The sequence below is a fragment of the Rhinatrema bivittatum genome, chromosome 1, assembly GCF_901001135.1.
Source record: "Rhinatrema bivittatum chromosome 1, aRhiBiv1.1, whole genome shotgun sequence".
Taxonomy (NCBI): Eukaryota; Metazoa; Chordata; class Amphibia; order Gymnophiona; family Rhinatrematidae; genus Rhinatrema; species Rhinatrema bivittatum.
In genome coordinates this window covers 183,510,227-183,523,457 of record NC_042615.1, presented here as the reverse complement: position 1 = coordinate 183,523,457, position 13,231 = coordinate 183,510,227, and the positions used below count along the sequence as shown (strand labels likewise).

The 13,231-nt window shown below is 44.0% G+C and overlaps 1 protein-coding gene across 3 annotated transcripts in view; it reads right to left on the bottom strand.

The window, feature by feature from the left end:
* CCDC149 (coiled-coil domain containing 149) overlaps positions 1-13,231 on the bottom strand; it is a 167,783-nt gene that overhangs the window by 42,598 nt on the left and 111,954 nt on the right. For all 3 annotated transcript variants that reach the window (XM_029590108.1, XM_029590090.1, XM_029590099.1), the window contains 3 exons: positions 12,379-12,551; positions 7,706-7,778; positions 1,344-1,428 (listed from right to left, as the gene is read on the bottom strand). In XM_029590108.1, coding sequence (XP_029445968.1) covers positions 1,344-1,428; positions 7,706-7,778; positions 12,379-12,551 — 331 coding nt within the window. The remainder of the gene's footprint in view (positions 1-1,343; positions 1,429-7,705; positions 7,779-12,378; positions 12,552-13,231) is intronic.

The window sequence follows — 13,231 nt, the reverse complement described above, 5'->3', positions numbered from 1 at the left end:
GGAGATTGTTGCCATGAACTAGCATAAAATTTGCCGTGTTACAATGGGTGCATTGGCCGAATGGGGAATTTTTCGCATCACAGGGATTAGCTAATAGCCTCTTCTATATGGAATTTACATGTGATAAGCATTATTAGCTATGCAGTAATCTGGATGCACGTTTTTGATGCGCTAATCCCTATATTGCATCGGGGGTTATGGACGAGCATCCAAAATGCGTGTCCAATCATGTGTTAAGCCATGTGCTAGACACTGTGCACAGTATTGCATGGGTCCCTAAGATAGGTGGATATTCTTTGAATACAGACCTCCTCTTTTTTTTATTCCACAGTTAGCTCATGCCTTTTCCTTGGTAGCTCATGGCGAGTTACATTCAGGTACATAAGTATTTTCCCTGTCCCCCAGAGGGCGCACCTGAGGCACTGGAGGGTGAAGTGACTGGCCCAAGGTCACAAGGAATAGCAGAGGAGTTTGAAAGTTGGTGTTCCTGGTTCTCAGCCTGCTGCTTAAAAGGGGAGATCATTTAGTCTTGGCAGACATCAGCAAGGTCCACGTTGAGAATGATGGGCCCACTGGCTGCAAAGGTTCATGCCACATCCTTAGCATACCTCTACATGAAGCAAGCCCAATAGACCCACAGGTCTCAGTTGACCCAGGCCACTCAAAGACCCCAAGACTTCATCATACTAATTTAGTGACTCTCCCATTCAATTTTGACCAATGGGCTTCACTTACAAATTCCTCTATCTCAAAGCATGTTAAAGGGGCACTGTAAAATTTAGAAGTCAGCTGACATCATTTTGAATTTGATGCTGGTGCAAAGTAGAAGGGAATCATAGCTCTTTCCTGTCTTACCCTTCACAGATAAGATGTTAGTAGTTAGTGTGGGGTGGGAGGGAGTGGTCAGACTATGGAGAGACCATCTTAAATAGCTGGGGGGAGGGGCACATAAGGGTTGGCATTAATCCTATTGGTCATGCATGCGTGTTATCATCTACGGTAAAATCCACTGTTATGCTGGAGTCACTAAAGAGTTAATGCATTTTAGTGATTCTGGCTTTAAACTTCCAGCTAATGCCTGTATTAAAATCAGATGTTAATATCCAATTTTAACAAGGCTTAGTAGTTAGATTCCATGATCAAGTAGCATTAAAATTTCTAGGGTATGGGAAAGGACCCTACTACAAGCCAAGATACTCAAGAAATATAAAGCTATTAGTCAGGTGACAGTTAATTTGAGAAGGATTTAAATAAAGGTTGCAATTTAAATCACATGGAAGCTTCAGAGCCCTGCCAGTGAAAGCCTAGAGCACTGCTTCGGCACACGGGATCAAAGTCTATACCTTGCTTTGCAGAGAGCACCCCAGTCAGTGCACTGCTATTCGACCTGCTGTGTGTCTTGGCATTCTTCCGTTTTTCCAGGGCGTTCTGGGGAAAAGACGAAATCATGTCTTGAAAGGCTTATGTTATAAGAAACACAGTCCATAATCCAGAAAAAAATTCAGCTGCTTTTTTTTTTCCCCTCCAAGGAAAAAATGTTTAAAGTACACAAAGTAGGCAAATAACCAATCAAAATACTAGATCAAGAATTTTTCACTGAGGTAAAATTTTCAACCCTAAACAACTGAAAACACAGAGGAATGAAACAGAGAACCCGGCTGAAGTGAGCAGAGGTCACCTTCCCCACTGCCTGAGTTATAAAACAATATACGGAGCTGAGGCAGAGATGGTGGTAGAATGGCCCAGTGTAGTGTGGGAAACCCAGATCATTACCTGGCACATGGGGACACCAAAAAAAAACCAAAAAAAAAAACAAAACAGCAAGAGTGAGAGGGAAAACAAAAAAGGATAAATGAGAAGGGGGAGAGGGAAACTTTAAAAAATAACCTCCGTCATGAAAAAGTTCCATTTCAATACAAAAGCAGCGAGATAAGCTATAATTCATTGAGACCAATGCCAATACCAACATGAATCAAACTCTGGCAGATTTTTCAGAATTCTGCAGCACCACCTCCTCTGGTGAAATGTAGAAACAGAGAAGCTGGGGCAACCGAGCAGGGAGCCTTCCCTCTGCTGGATCTTCCTTTTGCCGCTACCCCAGCATTTGCAAGGGGACCCAGAGGGATGCACAGGGTGCAGACAGCAGCAGTGGAAGGGCTTGCAGGATTTCTTTGAATGTTCCTTGTTTAACTGCACACTGATTTCTTTGAGCGAGTTATCTGGTGGTGTGCTTTCCTGTGGTCTCTGCGTTTGCCAGGCATGCGAGTGTGGCAGATGCCATGCGCGCGGTTCTTAACATGTTTGTGTGCGCCACAGTTCATTCTTTTCAACTTTGCAGGCTCCTTGCTCATGTGTCTGCCTTTGCGTTACTGGGCGTGCGCCGCATTGCGGTTTCAAGGCTGAGTGTGGTTGGCTGTTGCTTGCAGCGGAAAGCACATGCTATTACCGTGTGCGCCAAGTCTCTTTTTGATAATGCCACGTACTTTATTTTGTTACCTTGTGTTTTTTTGTTTTTTGCTTTTCTAAGGATCCCACCTTCCTTATGCAAGTGCTTCTTCAGACTTGATGCTTCTCTTTTTCTCTCCCATATTTTTTACTTGTGTTTTCATAGGGTATTTTGTGAACTGTACAGAAGCTGTGGGCCAGGTTTGGCATCAGCGATTCCATACATGCTTGCACTGGGACAGCCACTGATTTGTAACCGAGGGCCTTTATAGATATGGAGCTGTAGGTGCTGTATATTGCCCAGCTGGGCTCCTTATGGGTCCTATATCCTGCACTGCTTTGCGACGGAACAACATCAGGCAAAGATGCTCGCTCGCCTTCCACCACAGGCCCGACTCTGGCCCCCTCCCTTCCCAGACATTCAGTCCTATTGCAATCATAATGGTTCTCCAGTAAAAAAAAAAAAAAGCATCTTGACTATGAAGCAGAGACGCCATGAAAATCCCAAATACACTGCCAAGAATCTGCATCACCAACCAATTTGGCTTTTACATTTTCAACCCATTTTAATATTCTGTAGCTTTTTACACCTGTGCATTTTTTTTCTCTAGGTTTTATGGTGTGTGAGTGTGAACAGGTTTGATGTGTACATAAGCTGGAGGTCCCAGTAGTGTAGGGGTGTGGGGGTGACGGTGAGCAGGAAGTATGAATTGGGGGGGGATGGGGGGACGGACAAGAGGAAGGGGGGTGTAGTTAGTGGATGCGTTGGGATATTTGTCTGATAGGAGAGAACTGTCAAAGCTGTTTATAAAAACGGACAAGTGCTGCGGCAACTATGCATCTGTCTTTTTAAAAAAAAGAAAGGAAAGGACCCTGAAAGAGGATGCTTCTGTTTTGTTCGGGGGAATCAGACAGAGTGAAAACAGCAGCCTAGAGGTTAGAGCAATGGGCTGAGGCAGCAGGGAAACAAGGGTTCAAATCCCCCTTTCCCCAATGGCATTCCCCTGTCACCCTGGGCAAGTCCCTTTATCTTCCATTGCTTAGGGTACCCACCTAAGAATGCAAACGCTCTGAGGGAAGGACTCATTGTATCTGAATTCTAATTACGCTGTAACCTGCCTGAATCGTCATTTGGAAAGACAGGCAAAAAGATTAAAAAATAAATCAAAATTACAAGGTGGAATAGGCCAGGGGGAGAGGAGATGAAAAGAAGAAGTGCATTTTCCCTCATGTAGGAAACGATGCAGGCAAAACGTGAGGTTGCTTGGACTTGGAGCATGAGCAAATCTCTTCGGGGTCCAAGCCTCAGGGAGGTGAATAAAAGCCAAATACAGGAGAGGACTGGGGGAGCACATCGCCTCATGCTCTCAATAGCTTTTCTCTGCTCCTTTTGAGTGAGCGTTTCAAAAACAGCATGAACAATGGCTGACTACCCCTTTTACAAGAAGAAATATTTAGGCAAAAACCAAATGCTCTACCGAATGACAGTATATAAAAATCAACAAACAAACAAACAAGTAAATAAATAAATAGCTGGCTGCTATTTGTCTACTGGAGTCCTGCCAGGAACAGGGAAAACTCAAACCCTCAGTGTTAAAATTCTGTAACACTGCTCTGCCACTGCCAAGCCATTTCTGCACCAGCAGTTTTAAACTGGTCCAAAACTATTATTTTTAACTCACAGCTCCTAAAAATGGGCATCGCCATGGCGCAGGGCTCCAGTTTGGATTTCACATCAAACTGGAAGCAGCTAACCAAAGTGACAGCCATTAAAACATCCTCTTTATGCACTATTCTCACTCAAAGCAAATGGAAAACTGACAAAACAGACCAGCTTTATATCAGTTTGGGAGCATTCAGCAACTCAGGGCCTAAAAACTACAATATGCAGGTCATGTAAAAATCAAACCTAAAGGTGCAAGACATCATCATTTGCTGTGAATAGTTTTCGGTCAGAACAGTAAAAGCTGCATCAGCCACATATCAATGTAGCTTTGCCATACAAGTCATGGACAGTAACGATCAAGGGTGTTAGACAGTCGTGAACAGGGCTGATGCGATGGATGGAGCAAAGAGGGCAACCGCAACGCACACCACACTGCCCTTTTGAGTCAATCTGGGAGCATGCAAGCCTGAAAAAGATGGTGGCCACCAAAAGCAACCACTGCCTGTGGTGCCATTGTGTCCTGCAACTGCCCAAATGAAAGAGAAGCTGGTAAGTTGGATGGAGGTGGGAGAAAAAGAAGCTGGCAGAAAGGGTGGAAGAGTGGCTGGCTGGTGGGGAGGGGGGAATAAGGAAGAGGCAGGGAGAGGGGGAGAAAGGTTAGGAGAATGACTGGTTGAAAAGAGGAGATACAGAGCCTGCTGGAAGGAGGAAGAGAAGCTGGTGGACTAGCTGGCTAGAGAAAGCAAGATGCATCGAAAACGGAGTGCTCTGGAGAGGGATTATTAGCAGCGCATTAAAGATAATGGACAAACATACCAATAAAAGGTATTGTGTTTCTGTTTGCTTGGAAACAGATCTTATGCCTCTGACGAGGAGGCAAACAAGTAGGTGATGCAAAAGGATCTGCACATGAAACTCAGAGATGCACCCAGCCCAAAAAGGCACCACAGTACAACTGAACACACTCAGCCTGGGTACAAGTAGATGGTCATGCAAATTAAAATTCATTAGTGAAGGAAATAAGCCACTATTCAATTAGCAACTTTTTGTGCTGTACACAAGGGTACTTTTTAAAATGGATCTTTTGCGGGTAAAGTTCAGAACTGGTCCTTTAGGACAACCGAGCCACAGATAAAATGGCACACATACACACTGTATGTGCATACATTTCTGCACGCAGGTGGGAAGCATTCCAAGGGGTGAGATCCGGGTGGGGTTGGGGAACTGTGTGCCTTAATTCTCTCGGCAAAACAACGCATACCAAGTAACAGGTACAATTGCATTGCCTCTAGGTTTTTTGCAAAAATGGACTTATAGGTGTCAGTTGGCTTTGAAAAGCAATGAAACTTGGGTGTCAAACAGACCCACAAATTTATGTGGCCTATTATAAAATTACCACACAACCCCCTCTCATGTTTGGGGCTGTCTTCAATAAGGCGCTCCACTGGCAGGCAATGCATGCCCATACATGTCGGTCTACACAAACCAGCCGGACAGTCAACCAAAGCATCTGCACAGTTTGGGTTTGAAAAATCTGGCTGTTATGTAGAGGTGTGTAATTTAAAAAAAAAACAAACAAGGAAACACCAACAAAAGTTGTTGTTTCAGTTTGTGTCATTTCCAACCTGAAACGACAAAAAAAACCAAAACTTTTTTGTTTTGTGTTTGTTGGTGTAGCACGCGTTAAATGACAACAATGAAAAGCCAAACCAAGCAAACACCTTTTTCCGTGCACACCCCTATTGTCATGCGCATGATATGTGTAGTTGAAGCCATTGCAAATGAAAGATATAAATGTTTGAAAAGGAAGGGGCAGGTGCACTAAGCATTCCCCCATAGACATTAAAAATGGTAGAAAATGCTCACTGTATCAGGCCCTGAATGGTCCCACCCTGCCTCTGATACATCTCTTTTTTTTATTGTGGTTATAAGAATGCGCATTATGAAAGCACACAGGCACTTTTAGGCAACTGAAAAGCCATTTATGCGGATTCAACCATCCAGCTTGCAAACCTTTTTTTTAAACCTGCGTAAATCCTGAGCAAGCTTTCAAAGTTTACCCACATAAAACTTTTCAAGATCAAATTTAATGGGCAAATTATAGAACCTGGAGGGATTTTTTTTTTTTTACATCAGTTACTGATGTGTACATGTGTTACTCTGCTCCCCTTTAATGTCAGTAAACATCGTCAACATTTTCACCAGAGTTCACCCAACTGTAGCAGAGCTGTACAAGGAATATGGATTGGGTTCTCCCAAGGAGCCCAGAATGAGTTAGGAATTTGGCGCCCCAGGCACTGTTAGCGCTGTCACCCTCATCTGAGGTTGGACAGGGAGCCGAAGATCTAAGACACGGTCCCCTCATTTCTTGTGGCAGCTCAGGAATAGATTCTGAGGCAAAGATTAAACAAATTCTGAAGCAAATTAGCAAACATTTCCATTTTTTATATTACATTTAGAAATAAATTAGTTTTACAGTATATTTATTAGTATAATTAATTTTATTTTTACTGGTGATGAAAATTAGAAGGAGTAGACCTCAGGGATGAGGAGAGGAGGTGAGGAGGATCAGGAATAGGGTGAGGAGAAAGGGGGAAGAGCGTGGGAAGGAAAGAGGAAGAAGAGAAAGGGAGGTTCTTGGATTGAGAGAGAGGAGAAGGGAGTAGGAAGAGTTGGGGAATGGGTTCCAGGATCTGGGGAGAAGGGAGATGCAGGAAGGAAGGGTGGAGGGAGGGTGGTTCCAGGATATACGGGGATAAAATACAAGATCCAGGAAAGAAGATTTGAATTGTACTGGGTGGGGAAGAAAGGAGGAACGCGTTCCTACCATGCTCTGGTCCTGCTCCTCCTTGCATTCCCTTTCTAACATCCCACCCAATATGACATTCACATACACACAGCACCAGCCCCTTCTCTCTTTCTCCCACACACATTGCCCCCCCCCACCCCTGTTTCCCTCTCCCACACACAGATACATTCCCCTCACTGATCCCCATCCCTCTTCTCACTCTTCCCTAATCTCTACTCAACCCCTCTTAATCTCTGTCTGCTGCAGGTTTGCCCCTCCTCTCCCGTTCCCTGCATGCTGCCTGGAAAGGCGGGGGCTGGATTAGGAACAGGGTGACGTTCTCTGCTGAGTGAGGTTCAGCACAGCTGAGAGGCAGCAAATCTTCAGCCAGCCAGCCTGCTGCCGCTTCCCCCAGATTTCTGCCGCCCTAGGCCCGGGCCTAGTGTGCCTATTGACGAATCCAGACATGCAAGGAAGATGAATATGGAGGCGGCCGTGCTCATAATCCCCAGTCGAGGCAGAGAGAGCGCCTACGTGGCATCACTGAATACATCTCAACCAGCTTATCAAGAGCACCCTTGCACTGGAGTACAGAAGAAGCACCACTGCGACACCTTGACTATTACAGAGCAGTATGGGCATGCTGAAGGAGCTCCTACATAAAACTTCCCTATATCAATCGGGCTAGAAATCCAAAAGCTGGTGGTACTGGTGGCTAAACATCCAAAAGTCAACAAATATATCTTGCAAGAGCTACATAAAAGTTACTTTCTACATAGCATGATGCAAAATGTAGTTAACTTCACCTTGTACTTGACAATATTACTTTTCAGGAGACTGACTTCCTCTTGCAGTTGTTTCAATCTCTCTTGCAAGTACCTGAAAAACATAAAAAAAAAAGTAAAAGTATATAATGGAGCGAACCATTGGATGCAACTTGGGAGAAGGTTTCTCCCCAAGGCCTTCCTTATCACACAGTGCAGTCACTGGCAGGGCTAAAGGGAAAAACACTGGTAGTCCCAACCTGAAGCGGGGGAATCACTGGCGCCAGACCTGGCCTGCAGGAGCTGGGCTCTTTAGAAAGGTGGTTGCAAGGCCTCTGAACGAAAGCCATGGAAAGTCGGTTCACACAAAAAGGTCAAAGGAGAGACTGCAGGGGTATTCAAAGAACCCAATACTGTATAATAAATCAAGCTTCAAAATGGAACAGCTCTGCATTTGTAAATTAGTTTAACCCAAAACGGTACATTTAAAAAGGTTATCTTATAGTTACTTAAGTATTTCTGTTGCCATATAGTGAAAAACAAAGAGGTCCATATTCAAAAGGTTTTGTCCATCTAAGTGAGGACTTAGCCAGAGAAGCTCAGTATTTTGAATTTCCTACCACTCTCAACATCTCTGACTTATCCGAGAATGTTCAGCTAAGAACTTGAGCTGGAAAAAGCTTGTCTGCATGTCGGAGGCATTCTGGGGGCATTTTGGGGTGGAGTTAGCCAGATAACACTGAAAATCAAGAGTTACCCGGCTAACTTTGCTATTTGAGAGCAGGCCGAAAATCAGCTGGATAAACTTAGGTGGCTAACTTGATATAGCAAGGTACATTCAGGGGCACACCCATGCCACTGAATATTCCAACCAACGGGCTGATACAGGACAGTGCACTCCACCGGAGCGCACTGTTAGCCCAAGTTTGGCCGCGCGTTTTCGACGTGCTAGCTTTACCCCTTATACAGTAAGGGGTAATAGCGCATCAAAAATGTGCGGCCAACCCCCCCCCCGAAACTAATAGCGCCCGCAACATGCAAATGCATGTTGATGACTCTATTAGTTATTCCCGCGCAATCCAGAAAGCAAAATGTGCAGCAAAGCCGCACTTTTCTGTACACCCTCCGACTTAATATCATAGCGATATTAAGTCGGAGACCCCAAAATTTAAAAAAAAAAATTTTTAATTGGCCCGCGGCCCGGAAGACGGACGCTCAATTATGCGGGCGTCCATTTTCCGAACCCGTGGCTGTCAGCGGGTTTGAGAACAGACGCCGGCAAAATTGAGCGTCGGCTGTCAAACCCGCTGACAGCCGCTGCTCGGGACGTGCTAGTGTCCCTAGCGCCTCTTTTTACTGTGGGCCCTCATTTGAATACTGGATCGCACGCCCAGAAGAGTGGCCTGGGTGCGCGTTGGGAGAGTGGGTGCTCGCCTTGGAGGGCCGGCTCTCCCGCCGATTTTACTCAGAGCTTTCCAAACTTTTCATGTTGGTGACACACTTTTTAGACAAACCTAATTTCACGACACGGTAATTCAGTCTACTAGTAAACCAGAGGTTAAAGGTTAAACGAACGAAACATATTTCGACAATTTATGTATGTTTCCTTAAATATATACATAAATAAAATGTTTCACGACACAACCTATCTCATGAAAACCTTAAATTTATATTAAAAATATATATTCAAAGATTCATGTTATAATTTATGAGAAACAATAATAAAACAAATTGTCTGTCCCCCACACACTCATCTCTCTCCTCCCCCCAGCACATGTCTGGCCCCCACACACTCATTTCTCTCCCCCTCAAGCACATGTCTGTCCCCCCAGCACGTTTGCCCCCCACTCACTCATCTCTCTCCCCCCAGCACATGTCTGGCCCCCACACTCATGTACCTCGTCTTTTTGATTATTGCCAGTTAAGTGATTCACTCCCTTCCATGATCACCAGACACTGCTGCTTGCAGTCAGTACTCCTCATGGCCAGGCCTCATCGGCAGCAGCAGCCAATGCAAGGATGGCTGGGCTCGTTCCACCCACCAAGCCCCCCAAAAAAACGCGATTGACAGCAAAAATCACCCAATAATAAGCAACCCATAAACTGAAAAAAAAAAGTGAATCTCTAGAGAAAAAAAAAGCCCAAACTCGCATCAGAGTTGACCGGGCTTGCACGACACACCTGCACACTGCAGGCGACACACTAACGTGTCCCGACACACAGTTTGGAAAGCTCTGCTGTATCGGCCTGCAAGTTAGCTAGATATTTTTAAGCAGCTAATTTAGCCAGCCCCCTAGAAATTCAATATTGACCCCAATACTAGGTATACAGGTTATTGTATTCCTTTCTGCTAATTAAATATTTTAAATACTAAAACGTGTATGTAGAAATAAAGGATGATGGAAATGAACACAGAAACAGTTTTCTATGCTGCATACAATACCGTGTAGTCATCGTCATCTCAGAACACATTTCATAAGAAAACTATTTCTGTTTTACAAATTAACAAAGCACATTTAAATTAACCAAACACTACTAAGACTTCTCCCCAATCCACCCATTCCCAGATGATCACACCAAAAGTAAGCCCATTTCTTAAACTGAATAGTAAATTTGCTCATCTATTCATATTCTAGAAAATTTAAATAAGATTAACCCAAATTCTTTCAAATCTTTCCCCATAAACACTCACACAAAGCAATAGATGAAATCAAATCCCATTCTCAGGAAAGATCTGTTTGAGCCAATTTCCAAGGTCTCAGAATTAGACATTTTGAAAGCAGGTGTTCCATTACTTACAGTGTCCCAGGCAGCCTGTAAACCATGAGCAACGCCAGCCTGATTCTAATCAGAAACCTTCCCAGTAAATGGGAACATCAGTTTGCATTGTCAGATATATGCACACATTCATTAAGAGGAAAACAAGTCAACGGAAAAGGTCTAAACATAGATTCCTAATTTAGTAATATTTCATTTTCATGTCAAAGCCTTTTTTTCTTTTTAAATCTGGTGATTTTTTTCTTTTTTTTAACAATTTGAATAAGATTTTCCCCTTGCCAGTGTGCCTGGAAGCAGGATCTGGGTGTGTATGCTTGTAGTCTTACATTAGTGCGTGCATTCCTGGAAACAGAGAAGGTTGGTGCTAGTGAGAAGCTAACACAGCATGAAACAAGCATGCCCGCTCGCTGCCATCCTACCAGAGATCAAGGATGCTCCTGGCATGGCTGAGAACTGGGAAGAAAAAATATGTTCAAACAGCACCTGTCCTAGTTCCTCAAAAAAGTAAAACTGCCATAATGATGTGAGACTTTGAAAAGAGATACTCAGATGTCACCGGTAGCTCAGCGTTACAAGACACAGACTGCACTGCTCCAGTGTTAGAGGATGCTGCAGAAACAGCCACAGGGCGTACAAGTGCCAGAGAAGTTAAGGGCTGATTACGGGCATTGCATAAGCTGGAGAGCAGCACTGGGAGCTAGGGATGTGAATCATATTTCTGACGATTGAAAATATCGTACATGGTAGGAGTAATGGACAGCCGGCGCCATCTTTAAAAATGGCGCGGGCCATCCAGTGCTCCTACCATGTGACAGGGGCCGGCCAATGGCACGGATACCCTGTCACATGGTAAGGGCAAAGGGCCATCGGCGCCATTTTTATCAGTGGCAGCCGACGGCCCGAGAGTGGGAGATCGCTCCCGGGACCACCACTGGACCACCAGGTAATTTAAAACGTTTTTTTTTTGGGGGGGGGGGGGGACCTAAGAGAGCTATTTTGAAGCGTCGGGGTGGGTTTTTTGTTTATCGGCTTGGGCGCAGCCAATAAAAAAAAAACCCGATCGGGCCACACGAAAAAAAATTCACGATGTGAATCGGAACAGATTCCGGTTCCGATTCACATCTCTAGGAGCAGTAACCTCATTCAGCCCTAGGGAATGGAACAGCATTTGACTACTGCACTACAGAGTGGTAAAGGAGTATGGTTTCCTCTTGGAAGCTTGTGCCCCGTCTGCTGTAACCCACGCCTGCCCACACGACTTTTCATGACTGACCAGACGCAGTAGCAATCTGGGTGCAGATGGAAAACTGAGAAATCTGAAACTAGGCAAAATTATTCTGTAGATAGAAGGAAAACTTCCAACCTCTCTCTCTCTCTCCATTATTTTTTGTAACTCAGAGATTGGCACATACTTCATCCTGAGCAAAAATCATTCAGTGCAGTGATTCCCAAACTTTCTGGTCAGGAATCACAAAAAAAAAGCATCAAGAGATGCCTGGAAACTACTGTAAAACCAAGTCACATTTTTTAGCAATTTTCCTTATTCCAAGGTATAGTCTCTTCATTAGGAGAAGCAACTGCAACAGAATACAAAAAGTTCAGAGCAAATCTTTCAGGAGGTGACAGAAAATAGGAAGGCCCTAGCTGATTACGTCTCTTCAGAACAGAATCATCTTTAAGCCCTCATGTAATTGTGCTGTACAATAAAAACAAAACATTTTATGCAATTAACAATAACTTTCTAATGTCACAAAAAGAATCATCTAAGCAACCCCCAAGGTTGACTTTGCTATGGTTGTTATTACCAGAGCTCTACTATAAACAGCAACAAATGGCAAGATTAAAGATTTAACTCTTCCAGTTTCCTAATGGTGCTTCAGTTTGAAAGTCTTCGGAAAACCATAGGACTGAGAACCAGTGATATGGCTAACACTGACCTGTTCTCCATGCACAAGGCATCCACATCAATAATGCGTTTCTCATGTCCTCCCAAGATGTGGTTAAGTTCCTGGTTAAGCCGGCCAGCTTTGTCTTGATAGAAAGAACGTTCTTGTTTAACATCTTGAAGTTCGTCCACGGCTGCCTGCATATCGTGCTCCAGTACTTCTATCTGTGGCAAAAGGAAGCACCGCCATTTATATGGGGGTAGTTAAGAAGGTTCACCAGAGGTGTCTACAGATACATACAAGAAGAGTCTACAACACTCGGAATGAACTCAAGTCTTTTCAGTGTAAAAACTGTGAATGTGCTACTCTTTCAACTACCCAGACCTGCAGCTATCCCACCTTTCAGTGCTGTAAAGCACAGATACCGTGAATGCAGACCTACAAAAGCTGGCATTATAATACTTACAGTTGTTTTAGAAAGGGGAAAGACAAATAAAGGACAGGATCACGGTTTATAAGAATATTTTCCATTTGCACAACACTAACTATAAATTAGGAAGATATTCAAAGTTAGGGACCTAAATTTAGACTTGCAATTCCTTTGCCTAGATTCAGAAGCCTAAACTAGAAGCCTAGAAGCTGACTCCGTCCTAATGCCATACCTATAGCCCACTTTTTAGACTGCTGAATTTGGACTCCTAGTGAAACTAGGTCCCTAAATTTAGGTGCTCAGCCTTAGTCAGTTTTCAAAGGAGCTGAATTAGAACCCTAACTTGCAAAGGTAAGCACCTAAAGCCTTTGAAAATTGACCCCCCAGGGCCTGATTCATCAAAATGTTTTTCCAGAGGCACAGAATGAAAGGAAAACCTTCATGAATCAGGACCTAAGTGATGGAGTGGGACAA